Genomic DNA, 22,580 nt, shown 5'->3' on the forward strand with positions numbered 1-22,580 from the left:
GCAGTATGTGGATATTTCCGATATAATAATCTACCTTCTACGAGTATAGAAGACCAGGACCATAAATCAATTTGACTCCGCAGCAATCTTTATCTACCATACATCGAGACCCATTCAATCTCTAAACCAGTGCTCTTTCAGGGATACGAGATGTCTTATTATCTCGCCGGAGTCTATGGAGAACTCGATGTTTTGCCGCGCGCCAGTGCGCCCCATGCAACCAACCAGGTTGTGCAGGATCTAGCCCTGAGGCACAAATGATGCAGCCTTGTCTTGCTGAGCCTCTTGGCCACCAGCCGAAGGGGCGTCAGAAGTCTCTACATGTCTCATTAGAACTCTTATCTCTGTTCAGATGATACTACATTCCTCATCCGACTGTTTCCCACCGAATTATTCTTTACCGTGGATTTACCTCTAGCGTAGCGATGGCGCCGTCCTTGCTATATGCCCCACTTCCCGCCGACACATTTAGCATCCGCCTAATCAAGCTTCAGCCATCTGACAACCCGTCGGCACCGATACTTTGCAAGCTAGTCACCTACCCGATTACCGGCGATGGGTCCAGAGCACATCCCTACGAATGTTTGTCGTATGTCTGGGGCTCACCGGAAGACCGTCGATCTATAAGCATCGATACCGGAGAAGTAGTCGTCCCCTTTGAGGCAACACCAAATCTCTATGAAGCGCTTCTACACCTCCGTGACCCTTTTTTCGAACAGATCTTATGGATCGATGCCATCTGCATCAATCAGCAAGATGTTAGAGAGAAGGCAACGCAAGTCGCTGCGATGGCGCGAATTTATGGCCTTGCAAAACGTGTCGTTGTGTGGTTAGGTGCAGAGGCAGATGGCAGCACATTTGCTTTTCAGAAGCTGAGGGATATGGCACCAATGCACCAATCGGCAGATCGATCTCAATCTGGAGAAAATTTGTCATGGTTCCGGCGTGAGGACAATGTCATTGACGGCGATGTTGACAACGATTTCGATAGAGAGGTGGGCAGCCTGGGTGTTGAACAGGCGATTCTACTATTGCTCCATCGACCCTATTTTCGGCGCATGTGGGTACGCTGAGTCCCTCTCCATCTCGTTCTTCGTGGTTCATACCAAGTATGTTGACGTTTCAGAAGATACTACAAGAAGTCACTGCCGCTCGGAACATGTTGCTCAAGTGTGGTGATGCAGAAATGCAGACCGTGACATTCCTTGCTGGCCTCGATGCGCTCAAAGGCATATATGACTGGGAGCTTCGTAGCCGCATTCTAGCATTCTCGCGCCTGATCAAGACTTCGAACTATCGAGAGAGTTTCAAGGGCCAAGCTCACTTGAAAATCGAGCCCTTGACTGAGCTCATCGATCGCTTCCATGCTCACGACGCTACTGATCCACGAGATAAAGTCTATGCACTATGGGGTTTGTCTTCAGATAGCGACTTGATGATGAGTCTGCAACCAGATTACAAGAAAAGTTGGAAAGAACTCCTCCAAAGATTAGGCAAGATCGTATTCGGCGAGGACTCCAGTGTTTCAGCGTCCGCCTGTCGCCAAACGATGTTTGTCCGTACTACAGGCTACGATATCGGAAGAGTAGAACATATTGCCCACGGGGATGAAGGGCGGCTATGGGAGAATACGCAGGTAATTCAGATCACTTCCACAAGGGTCTCCAGGTTTCCAGGGCCCGGTCGTGTCTGGAGCGTATACGTTAACATACGAGTGCCCTCAGAACGACTACTAGAGGATGATATCGTCCTGTTTTTACCACATGCGAGTAGGATCATCTTCGCGAGGCCTACAAAATATTATCTCCAGGTCGTCATGGCGATTGGCAGTCGCATTGTCCATGTACTTGATTCCGACGGTAGGCGAGTCAAGTCTGGCTGCGAATGGTGGCAGTCGTGGTCAGACGACATTGACGAAGATACAAAGGATTTTCCTCTCCTATGGAGCTGGGAGAAAGACTGCGGACAAGATGAAGAAGAAGCGTTGAAGTTGATGAGCGACCAGGTGATGACCTTGTATTCTCCAACGGACTGGGACCGCCATCGAACCTTACTACAAGCAACAGCTATGTCAAACATGGCGGCCTTGTTCATGGATTTTGAGCATTATCATCAGGCATCGACCCTACTTACCGAAGCGGTTCTCATATATGAAAGTCTATATATCGAAGAACACGCTATTGCAGTTGCGGCTCGTGGTCGGCTGGACAACGCATTGGACAGGAAATTCAACTACCTCAAAGCGCAAGAGCTGTTCTCCAGACGTTGTGAGCACGAATCAGAAGACAATATGGCGGATCTGTACGCTTTGGTAATCCTCCTTAGCATAGAACCGGCATATGTAGAAGTTACTCATGGTATCGTCCATGTATCGTCATCCAACCTTTGGGCGGATTTTGCTTCGAAGGTCATGTCAGAAGGAGTGAGCAAAGAGATGCTCCTGCAAGCTCTACAGCATCTCCCTTTCCCAGAGGACACCACGGTCAACTCTACTTGGGCCAAATCCCTCAACATCAAAACGACGGCACCGTCTATACATCGTGCACTCGGAAATGTTTCCTTAGCACAAGATTATCTCGAGTTTCTGTTGGCAATGGCCAGCGATGACATCACCATATCAGCCTCAGAGTTACTCACCGCTGCTCGACTGCAGATAAGGTCTACGAGTTTCGTCCGGCTTGCCGAGCGGAGCGACTACCCGCTTCAAAATCTACCCGAAATCCTCGAGGCATTCAGGTCTCGTCAAATGCTGGGAATGTATATGCGAGAGATCGTTGTAGATCTTGGTGATCGCATCGTTGTTACGCCCGATGCAATAAATGTGGCTGCAAAGTGGAATGCGGACACCTTGTCAACGCTCCTTAAAGCAGCGAAAGGTGCTCCAGTTGTGGCTCCTGCCGCATTCACGATCGCCATGCAGAATCTGAGCGAATTTACGCCAGCCATCGTTGCAGTCCTCGCCCAGCACGCAGAGCCCGGTTGCACAATCCCAGAAGAGGCCCTCAGACTGATTGCTCATGACGACAGGCTCGATAGGACTGAGCTCCAATGGATCTTTGTATCATTGCTAGAACACACAAATCTCGTCGTGAATATTCACGAGAGCCTTTTAGTCAAACCATCCGGGCTTTATGCAATAGAGAATGACATCTACGAACTACTGCACTTTCGACCGAAATCCCATTTCCCCCGCGCCGCGCGCATGGAGGAGGCATCTCGGTATGGCGACCTTAGAACACGTTCCCTCCTCGAGAGCACCGGTCCTGTCAGGCCAGATGCTATAGACGCCATTCCAGGCAACGACATCGTCGGCTACGCGAGCTTTATCAATCTGGTGCGGTACCGAAAACATGAGTTTAGAATCACGCGAAAACTCATATTGAGGGTTGCAGGGGAAAAGAAAAAAGCTGCAGCAAGTGTATCGTGGCTGTACGGCGAAGACGAAGCCCCTTGGGAGTCCCTGCTCGTCATCGACAGATGCACGGCGTTCCTCATCAGACACACCGACAACTATCTCATCGGCTATCTCGCTTCAACTTCAGGATTGATCGACATTGCTGCGTCTAGAGGATTGGTGCGCGTGCTAGAAACACTGCAACGCCGTTTGAAAGGACCTTGTTTGAATTTCGACGCCTTACACATCGTCGCTGAGCTATGCCAACTGCTGCAACGGCCATCGCAGCCTGGCGAGTCTTATACTGCTATGCCGAAGATCATAAGCCTTGTGCAAAGCCTTGCCAGGACGGAGCACAAGTCCATCTCTGACAATGTAAAGCGGGAGATGTTTCTGCACGCCAGGCGCGAGCAGGATAGCGGCGCGGTGATAGATTCACTGCTCGAGAACGGAATCTTGGATGAAGACGTCGTCAAAATTTGGGAGGCGCAGTCTTTGGACACCGAAGCCGGTCATCAAGAGACTGAGAGTGGGATACCGGGCCAGATCTGGGTGGAGTCGAACTAGAAGAACCTTTCCAGAGGTAAAGAATCTTTTTGTATCCGCCACCCAAAGAAACCTTGCTGCAGGCTCGTGTAGGAATCTTCACGTCGGTCTCTCTTGTGTGCTTTATCAAGAATCGGCCGGTTCTAGTAGCCCTCGCAAAGCTCATCTATTTCCATACAGTCTTTAATTCCTCTACCACCGGGCTTAAGATCCGCATAAGATATCCTTGTCTCACCGGCTTCAACATCGCATCGCGTGTTTAGCATTGAACCATGCCATTTTGACTAGCTGAGGCGAGAGGCGCACCCTTCACTACGGGAATCGTAAAAGCACCCGCGACCTACTATTAAATTACACTTATCCTTAAAATACATTCGACCTAAGAAAACAGCTGGTATATTCCTCACCCCTTACCCTATACTAACGCTAATCCTACCTAACTCATAAAACTACTAGCCATCATCCTATCGAAGTCGGGTGGAATTTGACGCCCCCCTTCACTACTCCTCGTTGCCCGACTCAGTCCAAGTGCTCCAAAGCATCGACCTCGTCAATAATTCAACCATGATCACTTGTGCGCCAGGCATCAATCTTATAGAATACATTCTCGTAAATGTCTATGGTACAGCGCTATAAAGCAGACCTGTGAGCGCAATCCGGGTATAAGCGCAACTATCAAGGAAAGACATGAAGTTCGTAACGCATCATCGCACACCGCATTACCCCTTCCTTCCTTCCTTCCCTTCCTTCCTTCATTCCAGTCTTCGACGCACAATCAACCGGGCATGGAGCAGTCAGTCTGGTGCCCAAAAGCAACACAACACCTTCAACTCCAGCACCAACGCAACGCCAAATCAAACAAGCAAACAACACCACACACAGCTCAAGCTTCGCGCTCAGCCATGCTTAGCAGGCTCGTAAGCCACCTTCCTCCTCCGCCCCACACACGTCTCAAACACCCACATGGCCATCGCAACAAACGTAAGCGCCGTAGCAACCCACGTCAGCGCCTCAAACTTCTTCCCCTTATTCGCCTGCAGGCCGATCTCGTTGCCCTTCTCGTTGATGACGTCGCCGCCCTTCTCGATGACCGCTGTGACGAGCGCGCTCGCTAGCCCGATGACGAGGAAGGAGAGGATGCCCAGGAGGAGGTTGACGCATGCGGAGAGACGGCCGGATGTGAAGACCGCTACCAAAGCGCTGACGAAAGACAGGAAGATCAACCCGATGGCAATGCAGTACAGTACGAACGCCGTGACGCTCACAATGCGCAGGGCGTCGAGGCCCTTCTGGACGTCCTCTGGCCATTCCAGGTCTGCAAGCGTGACGCCGAGCCCGGACTTGTTGAGCGCCTGCTCGATGATCTCGTTGGGGTTGAACCAGAACATGGCGGTCTGGTTGGAGCAGCCTGTGACATTTTTGTGGATATCTGACGCAGAGATGGTGGCGTTGGGGGTTTCGGTGGGGGTGTATTGGCCGAAGCAGTAGTCGAGGAGGTGGGCGGAGTAGAAGTCCTGGATGATGTTAGTAGTGCGCTGGAAGGAGGAGGGAAAGACAAGACGTACTTCGATGCCGAGTTTCTCGGTGATGACGCCGGCGGCTTCGCTGACGTCGGACTGGATGCTGTCTGGGACGAGGTCCCAGAGGGAGCCTAGAGTGCCGTCGTCTGAGCCAAGGGTTCCGTTTACGACGCCCTCGCCTAGGCGAGAGGTGTTGAGCGTGAGGACGTGGTAGTCCTCCATGAAGTCCTTCTTGTGGCCTGCGAAGAGACACAGGAAAGCGAGCACCAGAGCTGCGGCGCTCAGCAGCGCCGGTATCAACGCGGTTGGTCGCATGTTGTTGTTGGTTGACGCTATGGTATGGTGTTGTGATGATCTGTTTCGCAGCGAAGGTGGAGTGTGAGTAACGAGTAGAACAAGGCTAATGAAAGACAAAGCGTAACCAAGTGATACCAAAGACAAGACTACAAAGGGACGTCCCATCTAAGTATACATTCCAGAAGGCAGCCTGCACGTCACTCAAACAAGGGTCCTGCGCAAGGCAAGATGCGTCGCAGCCCACAAACTTGCTTGCGCCCCAGTCTCCACCCGCCACACACAGCCATCAACAGTCGAGATCTTCAGCGCTTATGCCTGACAAAGGCTATTAGGGCCGTTGGTTGACGTGGAAATGGCTGGTTGAGCAGGGCTGGTTTGCTTGGACGGAAACGTCATTAGTGCAAGGGTACGCATGCAGGGACAGGGATCACGGCTCGCTTGCGCAGGGTCGACGCAACGACGTGCGACTGGCAAATGATCCACGACGGCTACACTGGGAAAATTGGGGATAGAAGGCCCGTCGTTGCACAGCCTCTGCAACCACGCGTTTATTGGAGAGCGCCAGAGAAGATGAACCAAAGAAGAATATTGAAAGGCGTACGCGTTCACATCGTGAGCCACAAACGCGACTGCGCAGACCTGAAAACTTTTTTCGTTGCCGCGTACGTGACCCACCGTAGAACAGACGTTCGAGTGTGAAGGGGCACACAAAGTCGACGAGCGCCCTGAGCGCGGAGCAATAACACCGAGTACGCAGCGCCAAATTGGTATGTATTGTGCACTGCATCTAGGACGTTGTCCTTTCTATCGTAAAGCGTCTATCATTGAGCGTCCGTGAAAACGTGACTCGTAAAGGAGCAACCTGTGCTCGGTACTTTTGGAGGTGGGATGCAATGTCGCACCTGATCTGAGTGGTGTGAATAGTAATAGTCTGAGGGTCCTGCGATAATACTTCATGATGGCGATTTGGACTTCTTGGGTCCTCGCCATGATTGAGCGGCAGCTGGAGGCCCGCCAACACCGTCCGTGAAAGGCGAATATGGGGCAGCAACTCGATGGGGTGGCGCTCTCGCTCCTTGCTGCGTTCGTGGAGGCTCACTTGAGCCTGGGTACCGTTTCTGCTCTTCATGCATCTTGTCCAACGACTCTCCGACGACGTGATACTTGGCCCAATTGACCGGTGGACACCTCACAATATTCTGAGGTTGCGGTATTGCTGGGAACTTGGTGGTGTCTTTGCCCGGCCCCTCTACTGCTGCAGAGTCCTTTCTCACCGCTCCGCTCTCGCCATTACTATCCTCAACACTTTCGCTCGCCGCAGCCTCGGCTATATCGGACAGCGTGGGAGTGAGGATATCGGTGGGTTTGCCCGCAGCTTCCTTCTGCTGCTCTTGTAGAGAGCGCACAAAGCCATGAGGGTCCGACACGGCGGCTGCCTTGAGGTCTTCGAGTGCCTTGAGGTCGCGCTTGCTCTTCTCGCGTTGGAGCTGCAGCAGCGAGATGGCAGAACGGAGTGCTATCGCATCTGGGTTTTCGCTCTCGGATATGGGCACAGAAGGCGGTTGCTGTCTGAAGGTCGCAGTCGGCGGGGGCTGCGGGGCTGCGACACGTGGTCGCGCGTCGGAGGGCTCAGGACGTGCAAGTTGTGCGGCGGCAACAGTCGGTGTGATAGGCGACACGGGCGGCCGGTTGGGCGAGCGCGACTGGGACCGCCTCTCCGTACGCTGGTCTGAGGGAGTTGAAGAGCTGCTGGGCGAGGTAGACGGCGTACTAGTACCTACCAGGAGCGCTGGCATGGCGGAGGTGGAGAGTCGGCTGGGAGGCAGCAGATGCGGTCTGCGGTACCCGTGGGGTAGAAGCGCTCCAGTGGCTGCTGGGAGGGGCAAGGGCTGAGGTCGCTGGGAGGCCTGGGTGCTCCGACCCGGATCTCACGCTTGGCGGCTTGCCTCGGGTTGTCGCCTGCAGAGAAATGTTATGGCAAAGAAATGTCGCATGCAGCGCGCGGGGTGATTGGTTTTGGCGCGCAGTGCTAGTGAAAGTATTTGCTGCTGGTGTCTTCGTCGCGTGGCGGCTTCTGGACGGCGCCGGCCACGCCTCTGGCTAGAGCTGAAGATCTGGAGAACGGTGGGCGGCGGCCGCTTGCTGCATCGCTAGACCCGACTGTTGAGTCCCACCCACACGAGGTATTGGAGTTTGGTGGCTTGCGCTGCTCCGTAGCGCGCGGATGACTCTCACATGCTGCCTCGCCGACACCGTCCGTAGTCCTTCTGTGAGGGGTCCAATAGTGCCGGCTATTAAGAGGCAGAATGCGACGTTGTTGAGGCGCATGAGGACGGCAAAGCGAGGGTATACTGGCAAAGTACAGCAGGCATGCGCTCCACGCTGACTACTCACTGCGAGATGCCATGACGCACATGCTAGCTCCTGACGGACACTCTAGGGGACCAGAGTTACAAGTCGCAAGTACCTTCGTACCTTTAGCTTGTACGAAGCTCTACTCTTCACATTGCGTAGAAGTGGTGCGAGATCGGACAGTGATTGCAGACAGGTGCAGTGCTCTGCCTTCCTTTCCCGGCCAACGCAAACTCAATTGATTGTCGCGCCACGAAACAGTGCATTGTGTTACTGTTGAATTGTCAGTGGACGTACCTGCCATGTGCGCAGTTCACCAAACTCGGCGGACTGCAGCCTCGCTTATCGGGCAAGAACAACCTGGTCGGGATCGCTGTAGCCTGTCATCCTCCATCAACCCACAGCCGTGGGCCATCATCACCATGGTCAAATGCCGTCCCACGCGCCTTGTGCCCATGTTTGCTGGTTCTGGGGAAGCACCGTCTTCTTGTCATCTGCGGCAGAACGGATGGACTGTGCCGCCAGTGTAGCCGGCTCGCCAATGAGTACTGTCGGGAGAAACTTCCTACAGTGTGCAAGCCACGAAGACACCGAGGCCCGTACTGGAAGCTCCAGCTGTCCACCTCGATTGGCGTCCGCCGCCGCCAGCCCCTGCTCACCAGCCAAATTGCAGGTTTGCTTCTTCAATGGTTCCGCTGAGCATGGCGCCTGCCCTCGCGTGGATGGAGCCTGCTGTCTGCGGAAGGCGCCAGACGGTCCCTCTCAACTCTTATTGCGACGCCTGCCGCTCACTCTTCATCCAAGTCCAGTGTCACCTTCACCCTCATTCATCTTCACTGCACCACCTCGCGTGCTACTGCAAGAAATGCCCACTACGCCATCTACGTAGCGTCCACCGCAGGTTCCTGCACTGTCCCCACGCCCTAACCGCTTACCGTAAACGCCGATCGTCGCCCGTTTGCTTGAGTGGATTGACTCGACGAAATGGCGCCCGCTGCAGAGCTGGCACGTCCGCCCAGGATACCGAAACTAACCTATCGTAATCGCTTGCCCACTGACGACCTTTCCCTCATTTCCCGAACCTCGTCTGCCTCTACTGATATACCTAACAACGACACATCCGCAGACCAGCGCTTGTCTACGCCGACTTGTACACCAGTCTCAACGCTAGACTACGACTGCAGAAGCACAACATCGTCCAAATCCGCCAGCCTGGCGTCTTCCGATGAATCAATCTCCCGCGAGTCCAAGGCGTCGTCGGCGAAGAAGAGGAAGAATGGCGTCCTCAACTTCCTCACTCTGAAAGAGCCATCGCAGATTGCACTGGATCAATTCGCCGATGCACAGCGAAAACAGACAGCAGCAAAAAGCGGCCAGTCGACACCTGTCGGCCGCCACGGAATCTCTCCGCAGAAGCTGCCACCCACCGTTCCCAAGGTCAATTCAAAGTGGGACGGCGTACCGGAATCTCTGAAATCCTCGCGAAATTCCATCACGTCGAGCAAGAGGGCGAGCACAATAAGCAGCACATCATCCCAAAGTTCGCCATCAAGTCACACAATTCGCAATCCTACGATAAACTCCTCCACAATCTCTGTCGCGACGCACGACAGCCGAGGGCCTCCGAATTCTCTGGCTTCACCAATGCACTCAGCAATCGATGTCAGCGAGTACACTCCTACCAAACTTCCTCCGCGGGCAGACTCGCCTTCATCTGCCTCGCTACCGGAAATAACGTACTTTTTTCCGGCTGATCCGAGCTCTTTGGGTGCTTCACCAGTCTCTAGTGCAGAACAACCTTGGAGTTCACCTCCTCGCCTGGACCAGGATTCGTCTCAGGCCTTCGTCACTGACTTTGATGAGAAGCTTTCCATTTCTGGACCAGACACGGTAACCTCTGATGAGGTGAATGCAATCTTCAGGCGGTTGAAAGGTGCAGCCGGAGAGCCCCAAGGCGTCTATTTCGGTGCAGAAGATGAAGATCCGGATGTCCCTGACACACACGACTTCCTCTTCGACGTGAACCCTATCATGAACACGCCACCGCCAAGAACCTCATCACACCAAGCTCCCGCGCAACCGGCCCCACCTGTACTGGTCCCACATTACGTTCCCACTCGAAGACCTACAGCCAATTTCTCGCGACCACGTCCAAACCAAACAGTCTCAAACCCGCCTCGACCTAGCCCATATTCATATAATCGGAAATTCAGCGCCCCGGTGTTACCCACACTCTACGAGGCTTCTATAGCCAGCATAGACGATACGGACGCGGCTTCCGATACGACTGAAATAGGGCGAACCGACACTCGTGGGAGCACGGACAGCACCGAATCTCTCTCGGCGCCTTCCATCGCACCTTCAACGGCCCCTTCAGTTGCAACCTCTTTCACGCCCTCAGTGATGTCGGCTTCCTGGTACCGCTCTTCTCGGGAACGGCTGGGCCTGGGTGGACGCATTCGAAAGAGTGACGTCCTGCCGTGGGAACAGACGGAGCAGGTGCGTCGAGGTAAGCCCAAGAAGAGCCGTTTGTCTGTCTTCTCGCGGGGCTAGCTTGTATAGCGTGGAGGGAATCTTCGCCTTCTTGGCTACACGGAAGAGCGGTCAGCCCATTTTGGCTAACTTACCATCTAGCTGCACCTTTTCTTCACCCTTTGCACATGCACCCTCCGGATGTTGACAAACGTCGTACGATCTGATGAGCAATCTCTTTTTCGATTCTACAGTCGCCATCTTCAATATCCCCCGAATTTCATTGTCATACCACTGGGCTCTCTCGCTTCTCCCGCCAGTAATCAGATTCTCTCTTCATGTATATGCGATTCTTATATACCCTTGTCAGCATTTCGAGCGATTTCAAGGCTTTTCCAGCGAGGAGCAGGGGTTCCGGACTTTCGTTTGTCATGGGTTCGCCCACCTTTTTCATGTTCGTCACCGAGGGAATTCCGAGCTTTTATGGTCAAGGCATTCGCTTTCGACACGCGGTGGAACCTCTAGGAAGAGGACATTCCGGTTGATACGTGGAGACCATGTATCTGCCATCAGAGTCACCGCTCATGGCTTGCTTACGAAAATAATGGAATAATAATTGAAGAAAAACTCCACATATTCTACGTGTAACGTCACATAAGGGTCAGATTAGTGAAAGTGAACATCAGCATGCATTCATTCGTAGGGTATCTATATGGCGTCTCTCGTCCCATTCCCTCTCTTGCGCACCTAGCTACTCTGCCCATCCAATCGATCCCACTGTCTGCAACCAATGCACGTCCGTAGCGTCGTCACGTCGGATCCCTCCCTCCCTCACGTGGACCGTCCACAAAGAAAGTCGTCTTCATCTATCAATCCTATCTTTTATCTCTGGCGAATGATTTCTAGTAAAGCCCCGTATCAGTCTCAGCCGAGATGCTGTTGAAGAGGAAAAGTGTTTGCGCACCTGTTAGGAATTCCTCGCTGTATCGCTCACCTGTTAGCCTTGCTTTCTTTTTTGTTTTCTTCTCCGAACCATGTACAGAAGAGGATGTACAGAATGAAATGGGCGGATTGGGTTGTGTTGTGTTGCAACTTACAAGCTCAACGTAATGTACCCGTCCCTATCATCGTCATACTTCTTGAACACATCCGTCATGCGCTTCAGGCTGATGCACGCCTGCACGAAGAGGTCGAAGCTCATGTTGTTGTCGCCGCGGCGGTCGTACGTGCTGTACAGCAGGCCTATGAATTGCGGCGACAAACGATATCCGAAGGCGACGAGGGCGTCTGTGAATTCGTTGTAGGAGATGCTGCCGCTGCGGTCGGCGTCGAAGCGGTCGAAGAGGTTGCGCCACGCGGAGAGGAAGCCCCAGAGGCCGCTTTGCACAGTATCAATCTTGTGTATTGGAGGGTGGGGAGGGGAGGGGGAGGGGATTAACTCACCAGAATTCCTCAAAGTTTACGGAGCCGGAGCGGTCGGTGTCGAACATTCTGATCTGTTCTCAGCGTTCTTTTCTTTTCTTTCCTTTGCCTGCGCGGGGAGTTTCAAGAAGGGGAATGGGGGAGCGTACCGTATCATCATGCGCACCGTGTGCGGGTCGAACGGCGTCCAGTCGCCATTTACGAGCGCCTTTTTGAGCTCGGCCTCCGTCAGGCTCTTGTTTTTGTCGCTGTCCACCTGATCGAATAGCCTTCGCAAAGCTACAGTGTCGTTTCCGTCTCGCGGCGGGGCAGGTGTAGGCGGGGGTCGCTGCTGGATGGGCGGTCTTCCGTGATGGAAGCCCGCGGGCGCTGGTCCATGGCCGTAGTTTTGCGGTGGAGGCGATCCGTAGCCGTCATATCGCGGGTCGCGCGGTGGAAGCTGTTGCTGGTCACGGCGCGGCTGCGCGTCGTACCGTGGGCGGTCGTCGTAGCGAGGGTCGGACGCGCCCGGTCTGGTGTCGTAGCGAGGATCGGGCGCGCCATATGCGCCTGGCGGCGGTCTGCTGTCGTAGCTACCGTAGCTGTTGCTGTGGCCGCGCCCGTAACGGTCGTCCTGGCGGGAGGGTGGAAGGGGCTTATCGTTGTAATCTGGGCGCGCCGATGAGGTTCGTGGTGGGCGTGCAGAGTCGCGTCCGCTTCCTGAGAGCAGGGCTGCGGCCTGTTCTTTGTTGGCTTTGTTCCCTTTGTTCGCTTTGTTCTCATCCGAACAAAGGTGAGATAGAAGCACCTACCTGCTCAGGCTCCGCATGGGCAGGCAACCTGTCCGGGTTGAACTTGGAATTGTATGCCATGTTGGCGGGGGAAGTCCAGTATGCGCGCAGAACAAGCTTCAACGAGAGGTTTTTCAAAGCAAGCAAAGGACGGTGAGCGACAGGGGCGCAATATAGCACGGCAAACAAGAGGTACGGTTCGAAGGCGGCTCAGACGGTGACTCCACTTGCACACAGCCTCTGGTGCGGCTGATGACTTTCGGCGCGAGCACAGAGCACGCGGGGGACGCTTGGCCCTATGACGATGCCGGTGAGCCCTGCGCGAAGACCGCTATCAGGTCCGCACACGGGAAGCTTGCTGACAGCTCGGAAATGCGGAAACAAGCGTCGGGCAAACTTGGACACTGGGAACAACGATGGGCATCGACTGACTTGCAGGCAAGAATGCCAGCAGGGAAGAATGCTGTTTGACGTAGGTTCGCCTGCGATCGACTTGCCCCGTACCGAACTGGTGAGGCTGGGATTACCCAGTACAGCTTGGGCTCCTTCCTGCGACCCATTTGGGCAAAGCTGCACAAACTGATTGCGCTGAATCGTTCGTGTTCGTATTCGTTAACGAGCTGTATCGTGTAAACACGTTGCGAGCCCTGCTTCGTTATCCGCAGGTGACACAGCATCTGATAGGAAACAAGATGCAATCGCCTTTTCAGATCACCAGAACCTACGACAACTGCAACAAGATTATGCGAGAACCATAGAAATAAGAGATAGTGTGTCCATAATCACACGGTCGTATCGAGATTGTTGGCATAACATCCGTTGGTGCAGATCGGAAAGAATTCAAGATGCAGTCGATGACCTTATTGATAGAACTGAGTGGTTCTTCTGTCATTCTGCCTTGAGTCTGCTGTTGCAACACTGGGCACAATGAGTCCGCATACCATATTAATGAATTATACAGAACTCATAGCATTTCAAGTCAAGTTGACACTTCGGGGTAGCCCACCCTGACGCAAGAAAGGGGTTCCTGGTGATATCTCGAACGTCGACAACGACGTAAATTGTATGACTTAGGTGAGATTCTCTTGCAGATTCTCGCCAACACCCAAAAGGAGATGCGCAGGACCGTTCTTTCCCCTCCTGTCGTGCCCGAGAACAATTCAATTCCTTTGCCATGATGGCATATGACACCGTCCCCAGCGAAAGATGTTGCCGACATTCTGACAGGCATGCTGTCTTCGGATTCATCCCAGTAAATCCTTGTGCCTGAGACACTCCACGGACACAAGTCGTAGTATACGGTTCAACTTGGAAGTGTCTCTCCCGATCCATGAGCAGGCTGTATCCAGTCTTCCTCGATGCGGAAAGAACAACGTGTTTTTTTGGGACCAATGACTGAACAAACGGTATCAAGATCCATTTCAATGTACGGCAACGAAAGAGCCGCCTCGCTTGACAACGGCATGGAGTCTGGAAGCTCGAGAATACTCACACCGGCTAGAGCACAACAGAAGCACAAGTGTGAGGGCTCATGAGCGCTGAGAACTCGGTGGAGGAGGTCCTCTTTGGAGCATTGGTAGTCCACATCGATTCTTGAACGCTCATCACAGAGTGACAAGAGAGAGAACACACGGTCTTGCGGAATGCTGCATTTCTTGTATCGAAATTCTTCCATCAGTTGTACCAGTGGCTTCCTACTTTCTAAGGGGGTCCATTCCGATGCATAAAAGCTTCGCCGTTTTAAGAGGTTCATAAAACTGAGTGATACATGGTACTTTTCAGCAAACTCCCGTAAAAGTTCCAGGGATATCTGTCTGGGTCCTATAATAATCACATGATGGCGGGCAAGCTTGATCTCCTGGGTGACCCACGCCCGGCGCCAATATGGGTTGCCGAACATATACTCAATGAGTTCGGTTTTGTGCCGCCCTGAACCCCTGCTCAAAATTTCTCGTGTTTTCCTCGTTTCGATGGACCCAAAGAGAAGAGGGATAGATGGGACTAACGTGTCGTCACATTCACCAAGCCATGAGACGACGACGGCTGCCTTCGAATAGATGTCGCCCATTTGCTGAACTTGATGATTCCTCTCTGCATTGTCTTGCTGATTGATGCACAGAGCGTCGATCCAGTACAAGTTTGGAATGTCTGGCTGCGTCTCAGGTATTCTTGGAAGGCTTTGTAGCGTTCCAGCCTCATCCAGGAAGTCGAACAGATTCCGCTGTACATGCATTTCCCTACCATCGATAATGATGGCATGGGAGGTACGCGGTGCCTTTGGCGGTTCCCACATGTAAGACAGGCAAGTGTATTCAGCGTCGGTCGTTGCATGAAGCATGGTGCATTGAATCAGGCCGTCCGGCGATAAGTCGGGCAGCACCTTGAGGAGTCGTATAGAGGGTTTGCTGTGGTCCAGAGGCTGATGGGTGAATTTTTTACGGTGGAGTGGCGACTGCCGTGGTTGTGGATGAACAGTCTCCATCGTAGTGAAGGTCAGAGAGGGATGAAGCGGCGGTGCCCAACGGCTCGGTTCGCCGTTGTGAAGCGCTCTTAAAGTCTTATTGATGGTGAAAGGCTTTTAGGAAGCACAGAAGTCGTTGTGAAGTCGCCGTAGGTGGCGTGCTATGGGAAGTTGACGAGGCCGAGCAAGGTTGACCGGGTAGGAACAGCTGATCAGGCTGCAGCGGGTTGTCGTCCATCCTGGGACGCCTGCATACCAACGGAGCGTAGCTGGACTCTGTGGACAGAATGGATTGTTGCATGTTGGATGGAGGCGCTCAGTAGGTTATCGCACCATGTTCATGTTTACAGCGCTAGTGTGCGACTGCCCTCGAATGAGCATGGCTCTTGCCCACCAAGGCCCATGGAAGGTGCCGGTTTCGCTGTAAGCGCTGCTTCAGTATTCACATGTCACACAGCACATGCAGCCAAGCGCAGGTATTCCGTCAAAAATCGATTACAAGTATCTACACTCGAAACGACAAGAGTCTTATCTTCATAACCCATAGTATAAACGCCATTTTGCCCACTCGCATATCATACCAATGCTGCCGTGAAAGCGAACGAAGACAAGCATAACAGAACACCTCTTCATGGGTATCCGCAAACGCCGCGAACCAGTACAGGGCCCCAAAACGAAGGTGTCAAGATATCGACGTGCTGAATTCATCCACCGGCTGTGCCTCGAACTGCTGACAAGAAGCAAAGACCGCCGCACCAATAAAAGTACAGAAGAATAGGCGTGCTTTTGAAGTGAAATATTGCGAACAAATGATTTGATAAGTAGATGGTTGGTATAGTACGAGCATCAGCACATGATGCGTTGGCTCCATCATCAAGCCCTTACTCGCTTCTGGCTGCCTGCATCGGAACCCTCATCAGAGGGTTTACGCTTGCGATCGGCAGGCTCGTCGCGACCGAAGCTAGGACCGTTTGGGGCCACTGGCGTCTGGAAGGGAAGCGGGCTGGGCAGCATGTTGGAATCTCTGCCAAAGCCCCACTCAGGGTAGAAGCTCGATGGTGAAGGCAGAAGTCCATTTTCGACGAAGCGGCTAGGAAGCGCAGAGATGGGAGTCTCCATTTCGCCACGGCTCCCATACGATCCGTTGTTGGTAGGAGGTGCTGGTCGTGCGAAAGGATTTGGCGGTCCAGTAGCTCCAGCGCTCATGATGGAATTAGCGCTGGGGGAAGGTGGAGGCAGAACAACGCCGGAGGAGTGCGTGTCAGTGCTAGTCCTTGCTGGGGTTGCACCGGTTGTTCCAGAGCCTCTGGGCGATGACTCTGCTGTTTGGCTTCCATTCTGCGATTCATTGTCGTCGGGGATCTGCAGCATCAGACGTGGCTTTTGAGAGATACTATTGGTCCGAGATACCGAAGAAATAGGCATTGAGGATGCAGATTGAGTCCGCTGAGGGTGGTTTAGCACGTGAGGAGGGGATGGGCGCGGAGGGGAGTTGCCATTTGCCTGAGTTCGTGAAACAGAAACAATATCAATCGATTGCGATCGGACTCCAGGCTCAGTCTTGATCGCTGGAGGGTCACTACGTGGCGGATCTGCATTGCTCGATCCCCATGAAGCGAACATAGACTGGCTATCATCAATGGGTGTGAAAATGCTGTGCTTGGCGGCAGAGGGTAGTGGTTTGGGTTGTTGCGGCAAGGGAGGGCTCTGGAAGTTATTGCGGTTTGGTTGCGGCGGCGATGGTACGGTTAATTGTTGGTTCTGGGGTGGAGCCTGCGGTTGAGGTTGCGATTGGGGAAGCTCTTGTTGCGGCTGTGGTTGTTGCGGTTGCTGCGGTTGCTGGAAAGCAGGGGGCATCGACTGCCTCCGCGGCTCCTGCTGTTGCATGTATTGGACTTGCGGATGAGCCGGAGGGTGGGTGTATTGGAATTGGGGTGGGGCTGGTGCTGGTGGGGGCTTAGGCGCCATACCCTGCGCAGCCTGGGGATTGTAGAAAGGCGGGTTTGGCATGTACGCATAGTTGTTCTGGGGTGGTGGCGCTTGGGATGGATGGTGTGGAGGAGCCAGATTGGAGCTTGGTCGACGCATCTGAGCTCGGGAATCGGGTCGAGAAAGGCTTCCCGGTTGCGGAGAGGGGTGTCGGGCGTGATACGGGATACCGTTGTGCATTGGCGGGGAGTTCGAAGGGGTGCCATGTCGCATGTGCTGGAAGGAGGGGTTGGTCTGCAGATGGTGTCCCATCATGGAGTGTTCGGGAGGGGTGTGCGAGTCTCGCGGGGGAGAGCCGGCCAACATGCCGCCCTCCTCATCGTCGTCCTCGTCATCCATGTCCTTCTTGCCCATGAAGTCTTCAGGCCCCTTGTGCTCGTGTGCGCCGCCATACTAGATAGTTGTTAGTGCAATCATTGACGGGTGACGCGCGGTTGCCTACATATTGGTACCGTCCGATGGTCTCGTTGATGTCGCCGGAGGAAAACTCATACAGCTTCTTGTTGTGCCCAAAGATGATGACTGCAACGTCGACGGAGCAGAGCACCGAAAGCTCGTGAGCCTTCTTGAAGAGGCCGCCTTTGCGCTTCAGGAACGTCCTGCGACGAGTTAGTTTCAGCCGCGACCGGGATATAAGAGCGCGGGCAGCTTACACAGAGCGGTTGCGGTCGTCCTTGATGGCCTTGATCTCAATCTTCCTGCGACCCATGGTGACTGGATGTGATCAGACCGGAATGCGCATGGATGGGTGATGCGGCGGCGTGGTGTGGCTGGAGAGCGCCGCGTCAAAGGAAAGTGCAGTCGGCGGGACGGGAAGGCACGCGGTGAATGGCAGGCGTGGCCTGTGAACGACGGCAGGAAAGCTGCGGCGCCGAGCGACGAGATATATGTCTGTGGTGGTTGCGCGACAGTGTTGACTGGGGCCGCGACGCACGACGTGAGGCTCTTGGGTCGAACACTGGAGGGTAGAGTCGAAGATCACTCGAACGTGGGCATGTCCTAATAATAGAAGACCAGTGTGGCCTGTGCCATCTTTCAGCCGTTAATTAGCGGACTTTGGCACCCTCGGCGGACACGCCCATTGGTGCAGCAATCTATTCTCCCATTCGTCCTTTGCAAAAGAGAGGCCTGCAAATTGGCCCGAACGGGTTCGCTCGTCTGTAACAAGTTATTTTAAGGACCTTTCCGCTGCAGCGTGATGCCGTGCCGTGCGACGGCTGCCCGCTGCGAACAAGCACATCGCGACAGGGTCTGCATGAGAGATGTGTGTCGTCAAGCTCTTCCCCGGCTGGGAGGAAGCATAGGAGACACATCTCCACACTCCATCCGCATCAAGTAGTCAGACGACAAGCATCAGACTGGTACATCTGGCTCCCTGTCTACGAATCGTCCTCTGATATCAACGACCAGCGAGGGCGTCAACTGTAGACCGGACAATCCGTTCAGCCAGGAACACGACCCCCAAATCGGCTTGACAGGTGGGCAAAGCCGGTGCAGCCAGGCACAACTCTTGTGCGCGCTGTGCTTCCCGGTACACGGTGGCCTTGTGCCTCGGTGTTTGCGCCAAGCCATGCTCAACTCCCTGCAACACACGATGGCCCACTGTGGTAGGTCGCTCAATCTCGGCGGCCACCCTCTTCGGGACGGGCTATCCTTGGGGGCTGCCACCAGCCAGCCCGCGGAGTCTGCTTTGCTTGTGTTTTGGACGCGCGAAGTGCGGTGTTGATGCCGAAATGGTGGATCCATACTGTTCCTATCTCGCAACGTCAATCCCTGGTGTCTTCTGCTGCAAGCGCGCTGAGAAGATGCATGTCAAGTTGTATCGAAGCCGTCATAGGCCCCGCGTACCAATGAGACCGCATGAAAGACTCTCGAATACGGTTGACCGGTAACACGAGCGGAGAGGAAGCACGCAGAATCGGTGCCGGTGGACGTTGAACGTTGTGGCGGGCCAGGGTTGCGCCAGTTGTGGTCGTGGCTCCCGCATTAGTGGCGATCCGCTTCTAAATATATCCCAACAGGAGCGACCCGATGACGCTTGACCCAACCTCACCACAGCACCATACTCGACTTCTGGATCTCTACGCCTTTGTAATCTATGAACGCCTGCCCTGTCCTTTCGCATTCTGCCCCGCAAACGGGTCATCACCGTGACATAATCTCACATGCGTAGACGCCTGCTCGTATATCTGTGAAGCCATTCACATCTCCCTCTCCCCAACCTCCTCAACGCTAACTGGTCGTATCGCAGCCGGTCATCTTTCTGCTACTCCACATCTGTCCACTAAGTCCTCCAAATAGTTACCGATGTGCTTCTACCCCGCCTGTCACGCCGCAATCCTACAATTCGTAGCGAGCCGAGCGGGCGTGAACCAGGCCCACGGTTCTTTTTTCTACCCCTGTGAGAAGCTTAACGTTTCTATAACGAGCTCACAGTACCTTACAGGACTCCAAGCGAGCACCATTATCTGGACTACATCTTTCTCCCCAAGCGACTGCCGCGCGTGCATGAAACGAAACATCAGCATGCACACATCACAGACCTTCATCCACCCTTGTCCACAGTCTACTTGCCAGGTTCCGAGCGACCCGTTGGCTAACCCTCGTCCTACTTGGAGACCGCCCTCATCTATCAGATGCAGGTACCGTCCCAGCTTACCTATTCTTAGACTACCGAAGCATATTGACAAGTCTCGTTGTCTCTACAACCGCCATTGAATCCTTCACGATGCTCAGTACTACAGAAAAAGAAACAACTCATGAGATGCACGAGCCGGGCCGCGTGTCTAAATCTCACACCTCCCACTACCTATACACTGCACATTCTGTTAAGATCACCTAGACTGACCCGGCGTACCTAGGCGCTCTACTACAGCTGTGATGATCTTCAAAAAGGCAACAGGCATGCAAGAATAGAACACCAATGCTGTCACACTGCAAGAACATCTGCTGAAGCTTCAGTCTAGATGCCGTCGACTTAGCAAGCACAGAAAGAAAGAGATTGCAAGGCAGACTCTGTCGGGTCCCCTGGAAGAACTGGACAGGACGTTTGAAGAGTCTGTAAGTTCTTACTTGCACTCCGCGAGTTGAACCACAGCACTATAACGGCAAGTACATTCTAGTAGTTTCATAGCAACATCACATCCCCCTGACTATTACATTCCACCAATACCTTGTCGGTCAACATGCACCTAAAACACCATTCGATTTCCGGGAAGGTTCTCCAACCCTATGATGGTTGTCAGTCACATACGAGAAACCACAGAATGAATCAACTTACACCCATCTATGTCCTCATTCACAGTTCGCGGAACAGTGCACTTCATTGCTTCCTCGGGCGTTTGGCTCTTCAGTGCTGGGCAAGCATCGCCATTGCATCTTGTATCCATTGCACGTTGTAGAGCATCGTCTTTCCACCCAAAGACGTAGTCCCCGTGGTTGGTGTACCCATGTCTGTAATCACGCTTTAGTCACGGTGCTGTGTACCGTATAAGTCTGTGGCTACACTTACTCATCTCCAGTGCTCCACACAAACGGCTGCGAACCGTCTGCCGGCCACAGGCTCTTGTCATTGAAGCCTCGCGTCTGGTCGTCGTCTCGTCAGCAATCCGCTCCCATGTTAACTACTTCAAAAGCTTCCCAGATAATAGGACTTCAGGGTATACTCACGTCCCAGATAACCTCATACATCACCTGCGGAATAACAACTGGATGACTCTTCGGACACGTCCCCGTGGGGCCCACGTCATTCGCCTGGCTTCCCGTCGCATACGCAAGATGACTCCTAAATGACGATCAATCAGTCACTCACTGTGCAAGTCTACCCGAAACACATCTTACTTATGATCCGGACTATCCAGATTCTTCCCATCCCAGCACGTCGGAAACGTAAGTATCGTCCTAATACCCCCCGCACATGTCCCCTTCGGCAGCTCCTGTGCGTCCGGCGCCCCGCAGTTGATGTTGCTATTATCTCCCGATGCGGGCATGCAGCGGTGGCACACTTTGCGGGCAGGCTGAGGCGTCGTGGCCGCTGCGTCGCCGACGAGCATCCTGAAGCCGGGCTTGAAGGCCGTCACGGTGGTTTTATTCTGCGTGTCTGGGATGTAGTACACTGTGATGCCTCCGTTGCCTTTGAGGCCTTCGCTCGGGGCCTGCGGCACGCGCTTGAACGTCCCGTTTCGCGCTTTGAAGTATAGCACTGCGGTCCAGTAGTTTGAGAAGTCCTCTGAGAAGGTGCAGCTTGTGCAGGTAGATTGAGAGGGGAGGTCGTGTTGCAGCGTTGCGTTGAAAGAGTTTCCGCCGACGATTTGGTGCAGGTGGGGCGAGGGGGTCAGGCCTGGGTTCACGAGGGGGTCGATGCGGTCGACGACGAGCTGGGAGCACTCGAAGCGCATCATGGGGGGGATGCTTTGGGTTGAGGCGAGGCTCGCGAGGAGCAGGATGGGCCACTTCATGGTGGATAGCATTGTTGCGATGTGTTTTGCGTGACTTGAGAAGAAAACTGCGATGGGAAATCTTAGAGTATTTGGACGCCGACTTCCATGTACTTGGACTTGGGCTTGTTTGTTGGGGGGTGCCCCACCTCCCATAGGGATGTGCGGATTGATTTAATCTCAATGTGCATGTTTATATGGCAAGTCATTTAGGCGAGCGCTCGGGAGATGGTGACGCCAATCACGCAGATTCTCATGGCCCCTCTGACCGTGACAATCAACGTTTATTTCCATGTTCAGGGATCCAATTGCTGTGTCCCTGCTTTATTGAGCATGCTGTTGATATCTCGTTCGAGAGACGATCGTGGTAATCCCTCGCTGAGCACTTGGCGATAGTGACATGGCACCAGCTTTGGATTTCCTACATCGCTATAACTGCGACATTTAATGGTTTTGATTCACATGCCATGTTGGCAAGCACGTTGGTGCTTACTTTCGGCCCTACTGCAAGCTGAACTGATTGGCTGCAGTGACGTGCTACAGCTGAAAGCCACCAGAGTTAACGCTCATAAGCTATCTCAATCGGGGTATATTAGCAGTGATTTCTCTTTGTAGGCATGACAAGGAGCACACAAAAGTCTAAGACAAAGGGATGCCTTCGGTAAAGCTTCTACCTAACATTTGAACTTCAACATGACAGAAGTACGACAAAGGTAGGCTATGTCACCTACAAAGAAAATATCCTCTCGTTAACACTGATTGTTCGTTTTGCAGCCCTGAACTTTCGCTCTTGCAATAAGATGGATTATTCAGGAGTAATCCTCCCAACAAGATGAAGACAGTCCATGAATGCGGTGATGAGTATTCTCTACGCTCCAACAGACAATGGAGGCTAGTGATCATAATTGCGATATTATAGCA

The 22,580-nt window shown here is 53.6% G+C and overlaps 7 protein-coding genes across 7 annotated transcripts; 2 read left to right on the forward strand and 5 right to left on the reverse strand.

Moving 5' to 3' along the window:
* Positions 1-555: 555 nt before the first annotated feature.
* Positions 556-3,961, forward strand: N0V89_011431 (uncharacterized protein; the record flags this gene model as incomplete). The annotated part of the gene is made up of 3 exons (XM_056220162.1): positions 556-589; positions 649-1,064; positions 1,127-3,961. 3 exons carry the CDS (start codon positions 556-558, stop codon positions 3,959-3,961), a joined length of 3,285 nt encoding a protein of 1,094 aa, XP_056065465.1.
* An 875-nt stretch (positions 3,962-4,836) lies between these two features.
* Positions 4,837-5,775, reverse strand: N0V89_011432 (uncharacterized protein; the record flags this gene model as incomplete). Its single annotated transcript, XM_056220163.1, has 2 exons — positions 4,837-5,454; positions 5,506-5,775. The coding sequence occupies 2 exons, from the start codon at positions 5,773-5,775 to the stop codon at positions 4,837-4,839; spliced, it is 888 nt and encodes a 295-aa protein (XP_056065466.1).
* A 935-nt stretch (positions 5,776-6,710) lies between these two features.
* N0V89_011433 (uncharacterized protein) lies at positions 6,711-7,553 on the reverse strand (the record flags this gene model as incomplete). Its single annotated transcript, XM_056220164.1, has 1 exon — positions 6,711-7,553. The coding sequence occupies one exon, from the start codon at positions 7,551-7,553 to the stop codon at positions 6,711-6,713; it is 843 nt and encodes a 280-aa protein (XP_056065467.1).
* Positions 7,554-9,093: 1,540 nt separating this feature from the next.
* N0V89_011434 (uncharacterized protein) lies at positions 9,094-10,662 on the forward strand (the record flags this gene model as incomplete). Its single annotated transcript, XM_056220165.1, has 1 exon — positions 9,094-10,662. The coding sequence occupies one exon, from the start codon at positions 9,094-9,096 to the stop codon at positions 10,660-10,662; it is 1,569 nt and encodes a 522-aa protein (XP_056065468.1).
* A 1,012-nt stretch (positions 10,663-11,674) lies between these two features.
* Positions 11,675-12,854, reverse strand: N0V89_011435 (uncharacterized protein; the record flags this gene model as incomplete). The annotated part of the gene is made up of 4 exons (XM_056220166.1): positions 11,675-11,960; positions 12,025-12,072; positions 12,153-12,721; positions 12,795-12,854. The coding sequence occupies 4 exons, from the start codon at positions 12,852-12,854 to the stop codon at positions 11,675-11,677; spliced, it is 963 nt and encodes a 320-aa protein (XP_056065469.1).
* Positions 12,855-16,107: 3,253 nt separating this feature from the next.
* Positions 16,108-17,932, reverse strand: RLM1 (resistance to lethality of mkk1p386 overexpression; the record flags this gene model as incomplete). The annotated part of the gene is made up of 3 exons (XM_056220167.1): positions 16,108-17,616; positions 17,666-17,822; positions 17,877-17,932. The coding sequence occupies 3 exons, from the start codon at positions 17,930-17,932 to the stop codon at positions 16,108-16,110; spliced, it is 1,722 nt and encodes a 573-aa protein (XP_056065470.1).
* A 3,127-nt stretch (positions 17,933-21,059) lies between these two features.
* On the reverse strand, positions 21,060-21,680 carry N0V89_011437 (uncharacterized protein; the record flags this gene model as incomplete). Its single annotated transcript, XM_056220168.1, has 1 exon — positions 21,060-21,680. The coding sequence occupies one exon, from the start codon at positions 21,678-21,680 to the stop codon at positions 21,060-21,062; it is 621 nt and encodes a 206-aa protein (XP_056065471.1).
* Positions 21,681-22,580: the final 900 nt, after the last annotated feature.

Source organism: Didymosphaeria variabile (genome assembly GCF_027946475.1).
Source record: "Didymosphaeria variabile strain IMI 356815 chromosome Unknown scaffold_9, whole genome shotgun sequence".
Lineage (NCBI taxonomy): Eukaryota > Fungi > Ascomycota > Dothideomycetes > Pleosporales > Didymosphaeriaceae > Didymosphaeria > Didymosphaeria variabile.